Here is a 19,128-nt window from a genome sequence, read left to right as displayed (position 1 = left end):
TCAATAGATACTGGTTTGTAGCCTCCACGCTCTGCACCAGGATTTCTATTACCTTTTCCATAATTTATCTTCATTATGATAACAGTTTAACAAAAGACAAACAGCCCCTTAAGTCTACTTTCATGTTGTGGAAAAGTAATGGAGAAGGTAGTACTGGATAAATTTTTGTCAGAATTGGAAAGGTTGGGACTGGATATGTTGAAAGTAGATCTATTACCACCTGTACCATGACGTTGTAGAACAATATAATAATAGCTATGAATGAAAAACTGTGCTGCGATGTAATTTATATAGATTTAACTTCAGCATTTGACAGGGTCATACACAAAATACTGATCAATAAATTTGAAAAACTAGGTACTGATGCATTTTTGATAAGATGGATACCTGCATGGCTTACAAAAAGGTGTGGCAAGTATCTTACAGCAGTTGAACAAGTAAAATTCTTGGTTATAGCCAGAGTGTCCCACAGTGCCCTGTCCCAGGCCCATACTTGTTTATGTTGTATCTTTCTGATCTATCTTTTTCATCTGAGGTATTCTACAGTCTGTATACATATGACTTGAAATTGAGTAAACTGATTGTATGTGTTACATATAGGGTATGTCTGCAAAAGAACTTGACTAAATTGACCATTTAGACATAGAACAATATGCTGATAAATACACCAGAAACTAAGGCTATGAGTTTTGGAAGACATAAATTGAAATGTGAATATTTAATACAGCATACATGGATTTAAACTGTAGATTCATGTAAGTACTTTGGTACATGGGCAGATCCAGCTTTGAGTTTTTTCTAATAATATCAGTTAGTTGGTTAATGATAGTTCGAGAAGTATAGGCTGTATGAAAAGCTTTATAAAGCCTAGGCAATCAGAAATAGTCATTGTTTGTTAGTTACATTACACCTAAACTTGAGTATGGAATAACAATATGGAGACCTTGTAAGACAACAAGCATGGGTAAACTGGAAAGACTATGGGGAATATATACCAAGGGCAGCCAGGGCTGTAAAAATTCAAGTTGTTATGAAAAACTAAAATATCTGAACTTGTACGCTGTCTTATATATATATATATATATATATATATATATATATATATATATATATAAAATCAGGAGACCTTATTCAGGTATATATCAGACAGCCTATACAGAAGGTTTGAATGGAGAAATGATTGGGGTCCAAATGGAGAGATAAGTCAGCAAGCAAAAGACTAGTATTGCTGAAATTGAATTCATCCTCAAGTCTTGGTGAATATCTTCACGAGGTGGACCCTGTTCTTTTACAATATCTCACCAAGACAACACTGATATATAAACTGTATTCATATAGCATACATTATGGACAGAAGTAGGTTAAAAAAAAAAGCTGGGTGCACAAGACCAAGGATAAAAAAGCGCCTAATCCTGATGCTGCACTGGTGCCAAGACTGGAAAAAATGACAGTGTAGAATCCTCAAGACATGGAAACATTCCTACAATTGGGCTAGGTCAGGCCCAGGGGGAGGATGGCCCCCTATTGTAGAAGGAAGTAGTTCACAAAAATCACAACCTATATGCCAAAGAAGAGCCATAAAGACGATAGAGTAGACTATTGAAGATAAGAAAAACAAATGGTATTGTAACTATTGTGCAAGAAGCCCAGAATTTCCAGACATAAGATGTACAAAAAGAGAAAAAAAGATGTACAGTAAGAGAAAATGTTGAGGAAAGAAAATACTTCCACAAAAAAAAATTGTGGTTCATTAATACAACAGATTTATATGAAAAACAATATATAGACCAAGAAATCTTGGTCCATTTGGAAAAAAATGCAAGTGCGTCATGAAAGTATAAAGAACAAAATCTAGAGACTTTTGAAAGGCATAAAAAAGAAATATTGACTTGGGAAAGAGAGAGATCTTATCTATTGCAATATTTATGCAAAGGAGAAAGCCAAACTAATAATCACAAAAAAGGCAGCCCCAAAGATATTCAAAGAGAAGTACAGGTAAAGGCATTCAGATATGGAAAATTTCACAATAAAAAATAGGGTCACAAAGAGGGAATGTAGAACAGAAGATCACTAAAGTAGAAGTTAAAAAAATAGAATTTGAAGTTATGGAACACTTGCAAAGTGAAGGATTTAGAGTAAAAAGTTTAACACAGGTTACATCGCAGCATGATGGAAAAACAAGTCCCCAACTAAGGGGAAACAGGAGTATCAGGAGACATCTGACAAAGAAATTTGGACATCGGAAGAAAAAAAGAGATTTAATATGGTGTATTATTTATGCAAAGGAGAAAAGAAAACTAATCAAAACAAAGACAGCAGCAACACAAAAGATATCTGAAGAGGAATATAGGCAAAGGCATCCAGACCAAAAAAAAAAAAGGGGGAAAAGTAGAAAAGAGGATTAGTAATGGAGAAGTTGAGGAAATACAAAACAGGTTATGGATTACCTGCGAAGAGAAGGATTTAGTGTAGAAAATCTAACTTGGAAAACATCATATCAGGATAGAGCAATGGATCCCCTAATTAACGTGAAACCAGTGGAGCAGGAAACATCTGATCAGCTTCCAGATGAAAATACTTTGGAGCCTTCCATGAAAAATCAATATAAATGTCCATTTGGAGTTCCACAGCAAAGGGAGGAACAGGAAACTGTGGCAGGTCTGATACAGTCAATGTTGTGGGGTGATAGGCCAGTGAGTTCCTATATGAAAGAGCAATGGATGACACAGGATAAAACTGAAGAGAATGTGGCACCAGAAGGTACTGTGGAACTACCTATAGAATGCCCACAGGAAATTGAGAACAAAGAACATTCCCTCAGCTTAAGGGAAAATGACATGAGAAGAGTTGCTTAATGTAATAGAGAGGGACAGACATACTAAGATCAATAAAAGAAACAGATTACAGAAAGTTAATAAAACTCAAAAAGTTAGAAGTTTGATGCAACAAATGAACACAGTTATAAGGATAAGGACTGTCCACAGAAATTCATGCGATAAAACAGAAGTAAATAAGATACATTACTATGCAGCTAAATTAATAACGGGTAGTCTTGCCACAAAAATACAGGGTAGTAAGGGAAAATAAGAGGAGAAATTAAATGCCATCATGGAAGTATCAAATAGAGAAATCTATAAAGCAATTAAGACAAGAGGTGTCACTGTTAGAAGAATATAGATGAGGGAACAGATTAGCAGATATACGCAGAAAGACAGATGTGATAAAAGCAACGCACAGTTTTATAACAGATCAGGATCTATCTTGCACTATCACAAATAATAAACTAAAAATATCAGCACAGGCAGAAAAACTTATGCAGATACATATCAAGGAAAAGTACAAAATAAGCATTTTATTGATGAGCCCAAAAATGTTTTATAGAGAACTGGGAAACAAGGCAAAAGGAATCGAAATACCACCAAAAAAAGAAGAAATAGATATATTTTGGAGAAACATTTATGAAGACCTGTGGAATATAAATAACTTCTTCTTCTTTCAGCTGCTCCCATTAGGGGTCGTCACAGCAGATCAACTGTTTCCATTTCTTCCTGTCCTGTGCATCTTGCTCTGTCACAACAACCACCTGCATGTCCTCTCTCACCACATCCATAAACCTTATCTTAGGCCTTCCTCCTTTCCTGTTACCTGGCAGCTTCATCCTTAGCATCTTTTTCCCAATATACTCTGCATCCCTCCTCAGCACATGTCCAAACCAACGTAATCTTGCCTCTCTGGCTTTGTCTCCAAACCTTCCAACCTGGGCTGACCCTCTAATATACTTGTTCCTAATCCTGTCCATCCTGGTCACACCCAGTGCAAATCTTAACATCTTCAACTCTGCCACGTAAAGCTCTGACTCCTGCCTTTTTGTCATTGCCACTGTATTCCACCCATATAACATAGCTGGTCTTACTACCCTCTTGTAGACCTTCCCTTTCACTCTTACTGGTACTCGTCTGTCACAAATCACTCCTGACACTTTTCTCCACCCACTCCATCTGCCTGTACTCTCTTCTTCACCTCTCTTCCACACTCACCATTACTCTGAACTGTTGATCCCAAGTACTTAAACTCATCCACCTTCGCCACCTCTACTCCCTGCATCCTCACCATTCCTCTATCCTCCCTCTCATTCACACACATATATTCTGTCTTAGTCCTGCTGACCTTCATTCCTCTTCTCTCTAGAGCATATCTCCACCTCTCCAGGGTCTCCTCCACCTGCTCTCACTACAGATCACAGTGTCATCTGCAGACATCATAGTCCAAGGGGGATTCCTGTCTGATCTAGTCGGTCAACCTGTCAATCACCATTGCAAATAAGAAAAGGCTCAGAGCTGATCCTTGATGTAATCCCACCTTCACCTTAAACGCATCAGTCACTTCGACTGTAGACCTCACTGCTGTCTCACTACCCTCATACATATCCTGTACCACTCTTGCATACTTCTCTGACACTCCTGACTTCCTCTTACAATACCACAACTCCTCTCTGGGCACCCTGTCATATGCTTTCTCTAAATCCACAAACACACAATGCAACTCCTTCTGACCTTCTCTGTACTTCTCCATCAACACTCTCAGAGCAAACATCGCATCTGTAGTGCTCTTTCCTGGCATGAAACCATACTGCTGATCACTAATCATCACTTCCCTTTTTAACCTAGCTTCCATTACTCTTTCCCATAACTTCATGCTGTGACTGATCAATTTAATCCCTCTGTAGTTACTACAGCTCTGCACATCACCCTTATTCTTAAAAATCGGTACCAAAATACTTTTTCTCCATTCCTCAGGCATCCTCTCACTTTCCAGGATTTCATTAAACAATCTAGTTAAAAACTCCACTGCCATTTCACCTAAACACCTCCATGCTTCCACAGGTATGTCATCTGGACCAACAGCCTTTTAGTTCTTCATCCTCTTCATAGCTATCCTTACTTCCTCCTTGCTAATCCACTGCACTTCTAAATAACAAAGATGCTAAATAGATAGAAGAAGTAAAAGAAAGAATAAAAAGTTCAAATGTACAGGATATGCATTGGGATGAAGTAATGGCCAGGGTGATTGAAACAAAGTTAGGAAAAGCTCCTAATTGGAAAACCCCAAGCTCAGATGCAGTACCCAACTTCTGGTTTAAAAGTGTTAAAATCTTCTTCTGGTTAAAAGTGTTAAAATCTTTACATGATGAATTAGCCATGAATAAGAACTATTTATATGCACACATTGAACAGACACCAGCCTGGCTAACAACAGGAAAAACAATATTCCTACTTCAGAGTGAACCTGCAAGCTATCCTAAAAACTACAGACCAATAAGCCTTCCTGTGATGTATAAACTTCTTCTTCTTTCGGCTTTTCCCAGTTAGGGGTCGCCACAGCGGATCACCGGCCGCTTATGATTGGCAGTAGAGTTTTACAATGTCGAGTTGCCAGTCCGGCGCCCAACCTTCCACAGAAGGCACACACATGCACGCACTCACACCTAGGGCCAATTTAGTGTGTCCAATCCACCTATAGCATGTCTTTGGGATGTGGGAGGAAACCGGAGCACCCGGAGGAAACCCACGCAGTCACAGGGAGGACATGCAGACTCCGCACAGAAGGCACCCCAGCCGAGGATCGAACTGGAGAACCTCTTGCTGTGAGGCGGCAACGCTAACCGCAGCACCACCATGGCCGCCCTATGATGTATAAACTATACACTGGAATTCAAAGAATTCAGACAGGCAATGGACCAGCATGGCATAAAAATAATCACATTTATTCAAACAATGAACATAAAAAGAGTGTAAGGGCTTTTGTGTAGTACCACTATGCTTCATCAGACATAAAATGCTCTCACAAACTCCCCTTTTTTAAAAAACACCTTGTCCAATCACATCCTAAAATCATTAATTGGTAATTACTCAAATTAAATAACTTTAAACAACACAGCAATGTAAGATGAATATATAAATACACTGCATTACACATAGTTCAAAAACATGTAAATCTGCTGTAAAAGTTTTAAATTTGCTGCTGTTTTCTACACCAAATGCAATCTGAAAGATTTCAGGAACCCATTTCCAAATACATGAAAAAATAATTAAGATACGGGGAATGTGTTAAGTGTACTTACAGGTGACATAAAAGAAAAACAGCATTATGAGAACAAACGTTTCAAACTAAACAACTATATTAACAAATATAAAAGTAATAAAAAATGAAAATGTAGAATAAGAAATTTTTTAACATGGTGATTTTTCATAACTGACAGAGTATCATAAATGTTATATATTGAATGAGATTTTGATGCTTAAAGTTTATGTAGCATGACAGAACCTGCAAGACTGCATTGATGCCTTTAACACACTTGACTTTCTAATTTGAGTAATTACCAATTAATGATTTTAGGATGTGATTGGGCAAGGTTTTTTTTTTTAAAAAAGAGGAGTTTGTGGCAGCATTTTATGTCTGATAAAGCATAGTGATACTATGTGAAAGCGCTTACACTCTTTATATGTCCTTTGTTTGAGTAAATGTGATTATTTTTATGCCGTGCTGGTCCTTTGCCTGTCTGAATTTGTTGGATTACTTTTGTGGAGTTAGGATTGGACTTTGTCTGGTGCATTGGATTTGCTTTTGCTGTCTTATACACTAGAATTGATGCCGACAGAGTTTATAGCATTTTAGAAGAAAACTCAATGATGGCAATACAACAAAAAGGTAATAAAAAAGTCATATGGAACAAAGGATCATTTGATGTTAAAGTCTTAATGGAGAACTGTAAAAAGGGAAAGAATCTTAAGTATGGCATGGATAGACTAAAAAAGCATTTGACAATATCCCACATTTATGGATAAAAGGAGTGCTTAAAAATGTATAAGATACACCCTACACGGATCGACTACATTACAGCAACCATGCAACACTGACAAACCATTCTGCAGTTAAGCCATAAGGGACAAATTATTACTCCAAGGATAACAATTCAAAGGGGGATATTCCAGGGTGACTCTTTCACCGCTGATTTTTTTGTCTTGCCCTTAACCCATTAAGCTGTCTACTTAACAGATTAGATCATGGCTATAATCTGTTGCCCAGAAAACACCAAAGTGTAAAGACTTCTAATCATCTTTTTGTAAATGATTTAAAACTGTATTGTTCATCAGATGAGGAACTGAAAGCACAACTGCAAGTGGTCAGAATGTTTTCAGATGATTTCAGAATGTCACTTGATCTTGATAAATATGCAAAAGCAACCTTTAAAGCAGGAAAGCTGCAGCTCCAAGAAAACATCTGTTTGGGACAGGAATGTGATGTAAAAGAACTCGAGCAAGAGGGAATGCATAAATATTTGGGAATTGGTGAAGGATCCAACAGTAAAACATGAACGAATGCAAGTCAGACTCTAAGGAAGGCTTACATTAATACTAAAAACAAGACTGACATCTAGGAACAAAGTCCAAGCTGTAAACCAATTTGCTCTTCCTGTCCTAACTTTTTTGGAGTGATTGACTGGCCCCAAAAGGTGTTGGATAGTTTGGACAAGAGCACAAGGAGGATGCTTCATGCTCATCAAATCATTTAGAAAAGTCAGTGCATACCAAGATTATATATTCCCCGTTCTGAAGGAGGTATGGGCCTCCTTGAAATTGATTACATACATGTACAGATCTGCAGTTGTGGAACTGCATACATATCTGCTGACTTCACAAGACCCAAATGTAGTGAAAGTTTTGAAACATAAGGAGAATAAGTCTAAAATGATTTCCATGCTTAGTTTAGCAGAAGCTTATCGTTGTCAAGCGGGAATGGAAGTCAAACCAGAAGTAGATAAAAGTCAGGCACCAACAGAATGTGCCAAAAAAGAAAATAAAGAATATAATGTGAAGGATCAGATGAGAAGGCAAGAAATGTGGAAATACATAAATATAGCTGCAAGTATAGGAAACTCTTGGAACAACCTTATGTTGATCAGGATCTAATGCAGGAATGGTTAAGGAGAGGTGAATTTAGACCAAAACACGAAAGGTTAATATTGGCAGCTCAAGATAGTGAAATACGAGCACGCTGGTTTACAAAGTCCATTGAACATGTAGGAGAAGCACACATATATAGATTTTGTAAAACAAAATTGTAAACAGTGGCACATCTTGTTGCTGGTGTTGCTATACTAATGGCAGCACTGTATACTGAAAGGCATAATAATGTGGCAAGGCATCAGATGGATGATGAAGTTTGAAAGTTGTTCAAACGAAAACGCTAACCGTTTCTTTGTTACTGGAATCATGAAATACTTGGTGTTTTTATATTTCTCAGTTTGTGGCTCCTTTCATTTCACCATTTGAACAGTGTTCCAGAGGTGATTGGACTTCAGCCTTGTGTGTTTTTGTATCATAGAGGATTAAGACTTTGCTTAAATAACTGCTTTCTGCAGAGTTTAAAGCCCTTCCCCAGCTTATATTTTTTTAAAGCTGACATGGGGTAACATTAAAATAATCTCTGTGGTGTCTAATGTTACCATAGAAGACTAAATATCAGATTTTGTTAAGGTGTTGCTCCTTGTACCAAGGGTACAGGGTTCAAAGCTTCCCCCCTTGTATTTTTTTTAATGATGATGTGTAAATGATAGAAATTCCCTGGTGGGTGTCTAGTATTAGCGCAGGTAAACACAAGCCCACCACTATATCCTAAACTCTCCAGTCCTTACCTCTGACATGATCTCACCCATTTAAAGTAATGGGTGAACACAAACTTTTATCCAGGTTAGTTAATTCACCTGGCTGAACTGGCTTACACGGCTGAGTACTCGTCTGTGAAAATGCTTTACTGCAGGAGTTTCCAGGGAAAGCACATAGCTCATTATCATAGGCCCCCTCCCTGAAATGCCTCATTAGCATATATCTCAGCCAAGGAGATGTCCAACAGTGGTGATCCTACATACCACATAGGCTCACTACAGAGAACGAGTCTAAATCAGAAAGGGCTGGTATCAGCAGCTTGTGTTAAGGCTTGCCTCTGGAGGTGGCCCTTTCTGAATCAGCCTGTTAATTTCCCAGGACAAAGGGAAAAAAAAAACTATGAAATTTCAGGTTTCTTTTCAAGCTTCTTAACTTTAGCTGTACTGCAGTGAAAACAGTAACTTTTGAATACAACAGAAATTAGTCAGTCACTTCTTTCTGTTATAGATTATTAGTAAAAAGAGTGAAATACTCTATTGCAAAGGGGATTAAGGATACAGCTAGTTAGCACATATCACTGCTTCTGACTGCTGCTAACACCAGATGTCATAATTTAACATGAGACACAGAAGTAACTGAGAATGTAACTTTTTTCAGCTCACACATTGCTTTATCCATGGATGCAAAACATACATTGAAAAGAAGCAGTTTCACCAACAGAAAATTCCCACGTACAGATTATACCACCACTCAAGAAAAAGTTCAAATAAAAATTCAACTTCTGATCCAGCTGAACCAAATTTGTTGTAGGATCCAAATGAATCTGGTTCACACCCAAAACACCCTGCTCCTAGCCCATGATCTCACAACCTCTGTAAGGCTGCCCACTCTGAGCAGCTGCAGACATTATTCCTTCATGTCTTTCCCTCTCTGTTTATAAGAACACACCTCTGACTGATGCTCAGAGACTGCTCTGGAGTTGCGTTTGAATGGAAACTGAGGTTTCCCCTTGATTATAACAAATCAACAAATCTCTCTTGAAGCTCCAGCAAATCTGCCAGCACATCGATATAAGCCATCCTTTTACACAAAAGAAAATCACACACGTGATTTCATAATGACCCAACATGCAGGAGATTCTTCATCTAATACACAGCATTGCCTGACTGCTGTTAAAGGAATGTTAGGTTTTACAAAGCATTTACAGCACACAATGGCATCATCAATATTTAAAAAAAAATGTACCATACACCATTTTTTACAATATTTGCATCACACACAGCATTCAGTACACCCAAATGCTATAATATACACATAAATGTAGTAGTAGTGTGTGACTGTCTGTAAAACATATTAAACATTAATTTGTACAGGAATTACATACTGCAGTGGTGGTGCTGCGGTAGCGTTGTCGCCTCATAGTAAGACGTTGTCCCGTACGATTCTCAGCTAGAGCGTCTTCTGTGTGGAGGCATACGTGAATGGGGTGTGCCTTCGCTGAAGGTTGCGTGTCAGGGCTGGTAACCCAGTACGTAAAAATCCACTACCAATCATTAGCGGACCGGAGTTCCGCTGTGGCGACCCCTAACCGGGAAAAGCCAAAAGACACAAAATTTGTACAGGAATTACCTTTTAAACATGTTCTGAAGCCAGCAAAATGCAAGAGAGGTTGTCTTCCTTATAGCTATGATATGTTCTATATGTTCAAATTACCTGTATAGAAACCATTTGTAAAAGTAATTCAAAACAAGAGCATCCCTTTTCTTATTAGTACTCCTCTCCTTCATTAACTATCTTACTGTAGACTTTCTGAAATTAAGGATAGTGCATCCTGCTGGCCTTGTGCTAATAAAGACCATAAGAAGCTTTGGACTTCAAAAGAGACTGCAAAGAGAGTTTTCTAGAATATGGCATTGGTTAGAAAAGAAAGGCATAGAAATGAGTATGTGGAAAACAAAATGTATGCCTTTTGGGATAGTCAAAAGGCTAATATTAGTGACTTTCTTACTGAACGCAGGCTGTTCGTTAGAAATATAGATTTAAAGCTATTGTATGGAAGTAAAAGTGTAAGGGATGATTGTGTAAAGCAAATAAGCACTTTTGTACTCCAGAAGTGAAAGCATTCTAGGAAATGTGTGAACAAGAGATTTATGAGTCGTTTTTTAAGAAAGAGCATTGTGATAAATACTATAACTTATAACTTAAAACTCGAAGAAAGAGAAGTGTTTAATAAATTATGCATGAATCAGAACGTGGTTATTAAACAGGCTGATAAGGGGGTAAGACTGTTGTGGATGTGGGGGTTTATAACAACAGAATGTATGACTTCTCATCTGATTTAAGTACTTGTAAAAATTGGATAGGAAATTTGTTGATCAGATAATGCATCTAGTTAAGAACTTTTTATATGATTTACTTATGGAAAATTTGGTTACACCTGAAGTGTATAATTATCTTTGTCTTGCATCCTATTATTCCATTTACTTACGGATTGCTAAAAATCCATAACAATTTATCAGTACCACTCCGAGGCCTATAGTCTCAGGGAGCTCCTGGATTTACCACACCCTTGTCTAACTGCCTTGAGAAACAGTTACGCCCATTATGAAGTTTTAGTAAAAGTTTTATTCGGGACATAATGATTTTCTTTCTACACTCAGCGGTTGGGCCATGGTAAATGGAGACATAGATATGTTACTTGTTACGATGAAGTCCTTATTTACTGTGATGCCTAACGAATGGGGGGAGTACAATGTGTTAGAGAGTTTTTATATGAACATAGCATGCTTACAGCTTCTAAGATAGAAATGTTATGTTCAGTGTTGGATATAGTGTTGGAAATTAACATTTTTCTGTTTAATGATGAAGTTTATGATCAGCAACTTAGGGTGGCTATGAGCACCTCATTTGCAAATACTTGTGCTAATATTACTGTGCTAATATTACTTTATCAAGGTGGGAAGCAGTTAATGTTTTTAAGATAACGAAATAGCACCATTTAAGAATCAAAGTTTGTCCTTTCTTAAGCGCTTCGTGGATGATTTTTATGTGCTGTGGATGGAAGATATTGATGGGTTATATGCATTTGTTGAACATTTATATCATACAGCTGAGTTTTTGGTGTTTGATGTTAAATTGTCCAGAAAAGAAAAATATTTTTTAGATGTTACAGTAGAATATAATGAAAAAGTGTAATACCATGATTTATAGGAAAGATTTGCAATCTTTAAGGTACATTCCCTCTAAAAGTATGCACTCTAGGCATATGTACAAAGGAATAGTTAAAAGTCAGTTTCTTAGAGCCAGTAGGCTTAACACTAGAACTGAACATTTTATACAAGATATTGACTATATGGCTAATGACTTTTGCTGTAGGAGCTATAATATTAAGTTGTTGGAATATATGAAGGATGTAGTGATAAATGAACGGTGTAATTTAGGTGCACCATACTTTACTAGACAATTGACTAGACAACAAGCTGCTACTAATAATTTTAAGTGCAATTTAGGGTATGTTATGAAATATAATAGACATAGTAATATGATTAAAAATATATGTAAAAATTGGACCATCTTGCAATCGAATCAGGATGTAAAAAAAGTTGTAGGTAAAGAGCCTAAGTTTATTCATAAGAGAGAGAAATTTTAAACAGTATTTATGCTCTAAAGATCTGAGGAATATAAAAGCTGAAAGACAGTTAGTGAATAGGAATGGGACAGTTCCCTGTCACAGCTGCATATATTGCAAAAGTATTAGTACTGACCCTTCTTTTAAGTATCCCATCACAGCCAAAGAATTTGTTTTTCGTGTTTCTGCTACATGTAATGCTCAGAATGTTATTTATCTTGTTAACTGCACCTCCTGTGAGAGCTTTTACACAGGTAAAACATAAGAAATTAATAGAAAGGATAAGGTTGCATCTTTTGGAAATTTGAAGAAAAGTTGAGACGAATACCCTGAGCAAACGCATTTCATCTGTGGGCTCTCATAAGTTTGTTTAGGGTTTTACAAGTTGTCTGTCACAATGCAAGAGAATGCGACATAGTGAATAAAACAGATATGATTGAATATAACTGGATTAATTATTTCAGGGCTAATAAAATGCCAGGATTGTGTAGTACCAGTAGTATTAAGCCCATATTGAAAAATAGACATCAATATGTATATACGTAGTATTTGTTTTTAATTTTATTATAATATTTAGTGTAATAATAAATAATATACTACTTATACTATGTGATGTATTCTTTATTTATATTTGGATTTTATTTGGTGCTGGACTTGTTTACATATGTACATGTGTGTTTATTTTACTTTGCTGTTTTATTTTAACTGCATTTAGCTATTAATAACCCATGTGATTTTAAAAATATGTATGATTGGCTGGTGTAAATATTTAAACACTGTGAAGATAATGAGATGTGTGATTTCATTGACAAAAAGTTTTGTAACTTTAAAGCTTTGCTGTGTTTTATTATTTTACTCATTAAAATAGTGTTTGGAGTTGAGCTCCCATTGTTTTTTTCTTGGTTAATTTTTGCAGGTATGGGAAGAAAGGCCATATGGCCAGATTATGCATCAGTAAAGGAGCACTCTTACTGTTAGAAAGTGCAATGTCTGAAATGCATGGTGAGAAAGACATACCCATGGAATGTGATAAAGTAAATGTTAAATCTGTGTAATCTGCATTCTTCCATTGTGCAGTGACTACATTAGTGACTGCACTGTATTTTTGGAAGGTTAGAAACTACAAGGTTCAGTGGCTTCTGGCAGCATGACCACTTTATTTAAAGCCTATGGATGTATAAGCATAAACATAATAACTGGCAGAAGGTAGAGGTAATTTGTTTTCAGAGAGAGAGAAAAGAATATTCCATTGTACATTTAGTGCTTCAGACTATCTTAAGAAAATAATGGATCCTGTAGCAACAGTACATGAAGTAACTTATGACTTAATAATTTGGAAAGATTTCCCCCAGCTTATAGCCCTGCGGACGTTAAAGGAAGAAGAGAAAGATCCAAATGATTTTAATCAGAAAGATAGCCTTAACAGAGAAGAAGCTGATCAGCCAAGTATAGCTATTACCTCAAAATTAAAATGAGGGTTGACTGCTGGGACTGAGCTTTGCTTGTGGTAGACTTTTAGAAATATCAGATCAGAACAGGGGAAAAGAGCCTGTAAGCTGCTAAGGAAACTCCCATATGGATATGTCTAAATAATAAAAATAACCTGTAAATTATTAGAATCCTGATATAAGAACATAGCAAAATACTACAGGTATTAAGATACTCAAAGGTGCCAGTATTTATAACTGGAGAGAGCACAATGGAAGGAGCCAAGGTAAACACAAAACAGTTGCCAGCACAAACATGTAGTAATAGTGCAAGTACAGGCATGAAAGAAGAAAAGTCAGATAAATGAAACTTCTGATAGTGGTGAAGCAGTAGGCATGAGGCAGAATTACATGAAAAAGATAGTCATGTTCTAGGCAATCTGCAGGACAGTGACAGTAAAAGGAAGGACAATATTACAGACAGAAAATGTTAAAATGCAGGCAATAATGCTTACTAGAGGAGCTGAAGAGGAGAGATCTCTTACTGAAGGAGTACAGTCCAAAGATACCAGATTTGGAGTTTTGAAATGTGCATAGCCTCAGCCGAATTATAAGCTTTGTCAGACTTAAGCAGAGATCTCTAAATGTGGGGATATTGGAAAGTGGGTAGAGTCCTAAACCCATTTCTCTTAGTTTAAAACAGAGAAATAAGTAAAGGAAGACTCTAAACAGTCTTATATAAGTGAAGAAAAAAATCAAAGTGTATACAGTTTTTGTTTAAAACTACCATTAGGAATCCCAGTAATGTAAGAAGTGCAATGGTATTAGGCCAGAGGCCATGTGTGCCTTGCCAATAACTGCAATCATTCTGCCAACCTTTTCGGGGATGGCAAGTTCTGTAAATCCCAGAATGCATTTTAGGATGCTCCATATTTTAGGGTACTCATCCAGTTGTCTGAAATATGTTTGAAGATAGCAAATTGCACTGCTTGACATGTAAGAGTAGTTTATTCCAGAGCAAGGGACAGTCATATAGGGCAATGAACGTATCTCTCCATTTAGTTTGATTTATTCCCTGATGTTGGTTCAGATCTGTTGTTTTAGTGTTGGCTGTACTGTTTGATTCATCAAGAGAAACCAGGTTTCCAATAATGGAATTCACCAAGGCACAAAAAGCAAGGCATAGGTCTCCCTCAACAGCCTATGTGACAATTAGTAGAGGGAGTGTGACTTTTAAATTACGTTATGCTTGACAGCAATTTCAGCAAAGTTTATTAAACAGTTTTCATTTGATAATTTGTTTTCATAAGTATGAGTAAGATGTTTTTCTGTGTTTTTCACAAGTCTATAAAGGGTATCAGAAGTGGTGCGAAGTATGTGCAACTGGATTTTCTTTGTTCTGGGTTTCGGTATTTTAAGTTTTTGTTATTTCATCTTTCAGTGTTGTCTTGGTGATATAAATTTTGGTTATGTGTTAATTCGCTCTACTAAAGTAGATCCATATAGATGTGTGTATACACACACTCAATTTTCCCATATTTACATATATATATGTGTGTGTGTGTGTGTATACAGATGTACAGATGTCAAGGTGTGTTCTGTGTGTGTATATACAGATGTGTGTGGGTGTGTAAATTTACAGATATATAGATATGTGTGTGTGTATGTATGTATGCATACAGACATAAGCACTCACTTTTCCCATATTTGCAGATGTGTGTGTGTATGTATGTGTATGTATTATATTTTTATATATATATATATATATATATGTGTGTGTGTATATATATATATATATATATATATATATATATATATATATACACACACACACACATATATATATGTGTGTGTATATACATTATATGTATACACACACATACATAATGTGTGTGTGTGTGTGTGTAGATATATATATATATATATATATGTATATTATAGATGTTGTTGTCTTTCGGCTTTTCCCGGTTAGGGGTCGCCACAGCGGAACTCCGGTCCGCTAATGATTGGCAGTAGATTTTCATGAACGCCGAGGTGCCAGCTCGACGTTCAACCTTCAACGAAGGCACGCCCATTTACGCATGTCTTTCGAACGCCCACCCAACCGTGAGGAGGACATGCAGATGCCAGACAGAAGGCACTCCCCGCACTCCAGCCGAGAATCGAATGGGAGAACCTCTTGTTGTGAGGCAACAACGCTACCGCTGCACCACTGTGGATGTAGATATAGTTATATATTTGTATGGTCTAGTTATATTGGGTGACTTTCACTATTAAAAATATAAATGGTAACCACTGTATGAGGTAGGACGTATTTTATCTTTGTTTGTTAGCTGGGGTAGTGAAACTTCCTCATAGTGGCTGAGAATGATGTGATGTCGCGTTATCAGGTTCTCTGGCAGTACAGAAGACTATTCCACTACATGCCAAGGATGTCAGGCTCAGGTTGGACAGGATCCCTGTTAGTTCAACATCAGAGCCTGACTTCTTTTTAGATCTTCTGTTCTCCCACCAAACTCCCATTGTGAATTTTGTAATTGAAACCCACCAGAAGCCCTCCTTCCATGGTGTATTCACTTGTTTTGCTGACTGGAAGAGGTTCTTAGTGTGAGTAGAGTGATAGCCCATGGCTGCCATACTCGATACATTTGTAGGTGATTGTTGCTTTTGTCAAACCCCTTTGTGATTGGGTTTCAGTTATTCCAGGATCGTTGTGCATGTCTGAGATCTCTACACATAATGAACTTGTACAGAACAGAACTGGGACCTAGGACCAGTTGGTCCAAGCAGTTCCTTATATCAGAACAGATATGTCCTGTCATGCACATAAAGAAGAGAAAATGCCATAAATAAGAAGCTAGATGTAATCAAAAAAAAAAAAAAAAAAGAGCAACTGTAAGAGTCCCTGGAAAGAAAATCCATCTGTCTTCAATTATGGTTGACCCTCCCAAAGCACAACTGATCTGGTGAGTATTGACATTACTTATTATTTGAGGTACACACCTTAACAGTAGATGCACAAAATCTGGAAGGAGGTGTCCTGTTTTATAAAAACCAAAAAGAATAGATGCCAGCCACAGTAATCCAGACTTTATTCACAGTTAAGTGCTTTCATCCCAAAATTACTAGGGACTTCTTCAGAACTATTACATCACACCAGCCCAGCACTTATATACCATTTAACACATTAATGCCAATAAAATAATTAAAACTTTTCTTGTGTTCTCAACCTTCTGCTGCCTTTGTTTCTGGCCTGTTATCTTTCCTTCTGTCAGATTATTAACTCCAGCGGGATTCCATGTCTGCTCTTCAGTACTCTGATTGGAGTCCTGCATAGCAATAAATTCATACATCCAGTCTATTCTGTTACCTTAATATTCGTTACCTGACTTACAGGTGGCCTCATTTGGGGAAGCATTCCCCCACATTCAGAATTGCTAAAGAAGAAAATGCTGGGAACCGTTGCTGTGGTACCAAAGTTCTCTAACTTGTACCTGCTTTACTCTTGAAGATCAGCTAGTATGGTGAGTAGCTCACAAAACTTTATTTAATCTGCATTATTCGTTTGACTTTCCTTTTGTAAGCTCAGATAGTTTCTGATGCTGACTTCTTCAGCAAAACTATTAGTAAGTTTTTTTTCCCCTCTTATTTAGGACAAGGATTATTTTCCTGCTGAGGTTGTTAGCAGACTATATCCCTGGAGTTGGCCTAGTTGCCCGTAAGTACATAGTTCTATGTTTCTTAGTAGAAAGAAACTACTTTAGCATTTGTGGAACTTTTTGCTGCCTCAGCTACAAGGAGCCCTAAGTGAAAACTAACAATTTAACAATCTCAAAAGGTGTAATGTAAATCAACATGTATTTATTTGTTTATTTGCTCGCTTGTTTGTTGCTTGCAGGTTGTATACTTGGTATGTGAACTGATCTATTGTCCCTTTTCAATCACGCCCCATTTCCTTATGACAGTACAATACTGTATACAATATAAATATGTAATTTGCAAGTGTAGTAAACTGTAACTAACAATTAAGTCTAAGTCATGTGTAGCATGTATGTACAATGCAAAGCAACTATAAAATGTTTGTAGCATGTATGTACACTTTGACTTTTAGGTATAAAACATGTTGTGTCCTTCAGTAGTACAGATATTTACAAAACAGTGTGTAGGAATACAGGAGGTGGTGACCTATATTCGGTATAGTGATAAGTACATTTGGCTTCTATTTTTTATGTGTTCATTCAGGGCTAATTTCAATTGTTCCAATGTTCAGTTATTTTTTTTTTTACCTCATTGGGGAGGTGATTAAATATTGCTGGTTCTAGTCTAGTTTGATTTCTCACCTATTGTACTTATAGGAGGAATAGAGAATACATTGCTTGAATCAGTCTGTTTTCTTAAATATGTTATCATAATTGATGAAAGGTTTATTTTTGTAGTGTATCCTGACTTGTTTAGCCAGTTTTTCTGTTGCCTATGGCTTGGACAAAGTTCCCTTTTTTATTCCAGTGCTTGGGAATGCATACACTTTTTTTTCTGGCATAAGCCAGGATAACACTTGTCAGACCAATAGGGCATGCTTATCCCTTGTGCCACTAGCTTCTGTTCTGCCACTTGCATGTTTTGTTTCTTTATCATAATATATATAGTCCCCTAGTTTATGATCTAAAAAGCTGAAACCTTTCAACTGTTCAGCAGTCAGTAGATTATGAGCCAGGAGGTACATCAGCATTGTCTGTATTGCATGGGCAAGGAACAGAACATTAAGTTTTGCCATAAGAGTATGTCCTTCTACCTAACTATGCATGCTAAAAGAAAGGAGAAGTCTGAAGTCTATTTCATTTCTGTAAAGATGGCAGTGGTGGATGATGTCAGTCACAGCCAGTCACTTCTTTATTCTCATGCTGTGCCAGAGCCGCCTTCTGCAAAGTTTGCTCAAAAGGCTGCTTCATAGGTAGCCAGATCCTCCTCAGCAGTTGAGAAGTCCATCAGCGCAAGTGATTCCCTGTAATCCGGGATTTGATTCCTTCAACTTCCATTTGCCTACCCTGTGAGCCTGAGCAAATTACTTAACTGGGCCGTGCTGCTGGATTGCTCTGAAAAGAACATCTGTGTCCAGTGAACTTGCTGGTTAAACTAAACTGTAAAGCTGTCTTTTCACCAGTTCTGTGCTGTGCAAGGGATGCAACCCTAGCAACTACCTTGTGATGTTGAGTCACCAAGTTCTGGCATGGTGATCACACTGGGGGGGGGGGTTGTTTTCTGTGCCTGCTAACCCCACCCCCCAACACACACACACACACACACACACACACACACACACACACACACACACACACACACACACACACACACGCTCACTCACGCACTCACACACTCACACTCACTGACACACATGCACAGTCCCCAG

The 19,128-nt window shown here is 37.3% G+C and overlaps 1 protein-coding gene across 1 annotated transcript in view; it reads left to right on the top strand.

The window, feature by feature from the left end:
* Positions 1-19,128, top strand: part of PEX16 (peroxisomal biogenesis factor 16) — a 599,892-nt gene that overhangs the window by 460,900 nt on the left and 119,864 nt on the right. The window contains exon 10 of the mRNA XM_044082857.1: positions 17,375-17,439. Within this exon, the coding sequence (XP_043938792.1) occupies positions 17,375-17,439 (65 nt within the window). The remainder of the gene's footprint in view (positions 1-17,374; positions 17,440-19,128) is intronic.

The sequence above is a fragment of the Protopterus annectens genome, chromosome 9.part0 (assembly GCF_019279795.1).
Source record: "Protopterus annectens isolate FY-2018-M chromosome 9.part0, PAN1.0, whole genome shotgun sequence".
Classification (NCBI taxonomy): Eukaryota; Metazoa; Chordata; order Ceratodontiformes; family Protopteridae; genus Protopterus; species Protopterus annectens.
Note: the sequence above shows the minus strand (reverse complement) of the source record. Positions and strands in the feature narration are given on the sequence as shown.